Raw genomic sequence first — 3,559 nt, 5'->3', positions numbered from 1 at the left:
AGATCTGCAGTATAGACGTTTGTTTTCTTTTGTCGCAAAATACTGATACAATTTCTGCAAAGTCAGTAATCCACCTTGATATAAACATCGATTAATATTTTTATTGCGTCTTACACAAGAAGGAATATATTTTTTTATATTTCCACAGAGTCTTGATGATAAAGATACACCTACGTGCATCTTACATGCATAGTTTGTTTTCCTAGGTTGGTGTTCTAGTTATGCAACCCAGGTTACTCGAATAGAGTAACCTGGGTTGCATAAGTAACAAAAGAAACTCGAATTTGCGAGTTTCTTTTGTTGAAATGTCAATTTTTTGCCGGAATTTAATTTGAGATAATTCTATAATGATGATAAATAACAATTTGACATCGTCAAATAAGTTTTCTACGTAAAATTATTTCCATTAATTTTTATACGATATCTGCATTTACGACTAACTCCCTGATTCAAGTATATTATCACTTAATCAAGACAATTACTCGATTCAATCTGTTTTATTTTTATTCGTGTATTCATTTATAAAATAATAATATTTGATGACCGATGTTTTTGTTAAATTCACTGTCAAATCAAAGAAGATAATTGATTTTTAAAATGTTGTTATTTGACATCAGGAATTTCCTGAAGCGGAGACCAAATCACTTGTATTGTTCAAACAAAATCCAGGAAACCCGTTGGAGGTTTTGCGAGATCTTTTTCCTACATATAGATGTCCATATGATAGTTCACATCCATTCACAATAACTTTGAAACATTGCTTCATTCATAAAATCAAAAGAGACCAAAATTACATTGAACAAATGAAGTGATTCGATTTAGCTAATGGACCAGCTCAAAATACCAAGGAAGAAATGAAAAAGTTTCAGTAAGTACCTGAAGAGTTCCAAAATTTCTCATTTCACAAAAGTTCTGGGTTAGTGAATAGGTTAGGTTAGGTGAAAAGTGAGTGGATCTATTCAACCCTCCACCGCAACCCGCAAGGGTTTATTCACACCCGACCAAATGAACCCAGCTTCTTAACGAAACTAATTAGTTTCTTTGGTGAGAGGTCTTTCATGTCACATGGTAAGAGTGCGGCTCTGCCAAACTCTAAAAACCTGATTCAGTCCTCAGAGGAGCAGGTACAAAGTATATGCTCTGCAGTCTCATCATTTTCCAAACAGAGGCGACATACACTGTCTTCCGACAGTCTGAGTCTCTACATATGATGATACAAATGACAGCGATCTGTGAGAAGGCCTGTTAGACATCGTAGTTCATCCTTACTATAGTCCAACAACTGTTTGGTATCAAGCTTCGAAGAGTGAATAAACGCCTTAGATTGAGCCAATCCTGGAAGATTCTGCCAGAAGTCCATAAATCCATTGTTTTTCAGGCCAGTATAGCTTGTCTTTGGAATCCAGACCAAAGACAATATGTTAAGTCACCCTATCGAGGAGAGTCATTTTTGGCAATTTGCTACCAATTCAGACTTTGCACTGTAGAAGCCAATAGCTCCCAACACCGCTTGACTGTCCGAGAGTATTTTTATTGACTTGTGTATGAGGTTAGATTATTCCATTATCTCCGCACACAATTCAACAGTGTAAATTTCCGCTTGAAATACAGTCGCATAGGTTCCTAGGCAGGTTGACATCTCTGTCCTGGTTCTGCGACTGGAATACCTGCACCAGAACCTGAAGGTGATTTTGCTCCATCTGTAAACCAACAAGTATATGCTCTTGATATTTCCTTCTTCCGGAGGATCCAGTCCTCTCTACTCGGGATCAGTACTTTATAAGGCAGTTGGTAGTTGACAGTTGGAGTCATGAAGTCAGAGGTCATTTCCAGAATGCTGTTACACCTAGTGTCAACCAACAGTTTTTTGCACTCTGCATTGAATTTATTTGTGCAATTGGTAATGTGCACAAGTCTATATGCAGTTCATCTAGCCTCTCTCCCCAGAATGATCTCTATGGCCGCTGACGGTGTGATACTGATGGCACCACTGATGGCCAGACAAGCCTGTCTCTTTAAGCCAGAGAGCTTCGCCTGAGCCGTTTTCTGTGAAGCCTTCGGCCACCATAAGTGATCATTGGTGTGACAAACATCATATAAATCCAATGAATTTGTTTGGGACCTTAACCCCAAGTTTTACCAAAAATCCTTGGACAATGTCAAGATATTTCACCTACGTTCCAAATAGAATGACCTCACCATAATATATGTGCATACACAAAATATTCAATGAAAGATTTTATTAATGAATATCTTTTTCTCACATTATCATATTAATTTATATAACATTTTCAGTAATAACCTAAGCTTCTCCCAGGTAAAACAATTTCAATATTAAATAGTTCGACTCAGATTAGTTTAAGTTATCACTTCTGTCGAGCGTCCGAGACGCACACGTTTTATTGGGGGAAATAATCATCTGAATCAGAAGAGATATATTTGGAAACGGATAAACAAATAATCCTATTACAAATATATGAAACTATAACTTCCAGCGCTCGACCTCAAATCCAAACAGTATGAATTCCTCATTCAATCGTCTTCTTCAGCTAGGGCATCGTCAATGTACTTCTGATATTTTGTTCTGTATTTTTTGTCTGGGTCAAAATGGTCACAAAGCTCCTGCCACCATTTGGGCTTTTCTTTATATAGCTTTTTTCCGACTTTCTTGATTGCTTTCTTCTGTGCCTCACTGCATTTTTCACATTCGTTTTCAATTGCAGCTTTGATGTTTTCTGAAGATTCATGAAAATTATTATTAATCTGCAGGAAAACTTTTTGTAACTTATTCATCCTATCAGGGAGAATAGGACAAGTAAGCGTCCCAATGAAAGAAAACATATATGCAATCTTGCTTTTAAAAATACTAGAAGAAACAGTAAATAGTAAGGACGTTATTTGTTTGGTTTTCTTCTCTTCTTCGTGGGTTATACTCTTTGAATATTAATAGAAAATGAAAAACAGTTGAAATGTATTTTCGAATAAGTGATATCTGAATATAAGAGCCAAAAATTAGGAATCATCTTGTCCTTATGTTATTGTTATATGTTATTGAAGAAGTTGGGGAAATTTAGATAAATGATCAATATAATGTTACTCACTTTTCAGTTCCAATCCGTCAGAGGTGCACTTTCCCCTGTCCAAACAACAGTCGATATAACTTCTAAATATTCTATCATTATCCAAAATTTTGTCAATGTCAATATTGTCGTATTTTGTAGTATACTTGTCTTTTTCTGCGAAAACAATTGCCAAGACTACAAACGTGAGAAAAGAAAGCAACAACCAATTCATGATGATTCTACTCTTAAGACTATGTGAGCACTCATGATGAGATCTAATTTTCTCTGTAACATTTTATACTTTTGAATTTTTGGTAATAGTGAATCATACACAACTAATTCTCATTCCAGAAAAAACACATTACACTCGATCACTATAATTTTATGTTATTCTTCTTTCAGACAATTTTTTCTCGTAGTTCAAAAAGGAAATGCATAATTTCATTGTGAGGTGATCAGTAGAGAGATAGATGTATGAAGGTGAATGTAATTACCAT

The 3,559-nt window shown here is 35.4% G+C and overlaps 1 protein-coding gene across 1 annotated transcript; it reads right to left on the bottom strand.

The window, feature by feature from the left end:
• Positions 1 to 2,295: 2,295 nt before the first annotated feature.
• Positions 2,296 to 3,309, bottom strand: LOC111510040 (ejaculatory bulb-specific protein 3-like). The gene is made up of 2 exons (XM_023165897.2): positions 3,102 to 3,309; positions 2,296 to 2,735 (listed from the first exon to the last, which is right to left on the bottom strand). Exons 1-2 carry the CDS (start codon positions 3,292 to 3,294, stop codon positions 2,533 to 2,535), a joined length of 396 nt encoding a protein of 131 aa, XP_023021665.2. The 5' UTR covers positions 3,295 to 3,309; the 3' UTR covers positions 2,296 to 2,532.
• Between the last annotated feature and the right edge of the window lie 250 nt (positions 3,310 to 3,559).

Source organism: Leptinotarsa decemlineata, unplaced genomic scaffold (assembly GCF_025532065.1).
Source record: "Leptinotarsa decemlineata unplaced genomic scaffold, Ldec_3_MD MMD2_tig00026299_RagTag_RagTag, whole genome shotgun sequence".
Lineage (NCBI taxonomy): Eukaryota > Metazoa > Arthropoda > Insecta > Coleoptera > Chrysomelidae > Leptinotarsa > Leptinotarsa decemlineata.
Note: the sequence above shows the minus strand (reverse complement) of the source record. Positions and strands in the feature narration are given on the sequence as shown.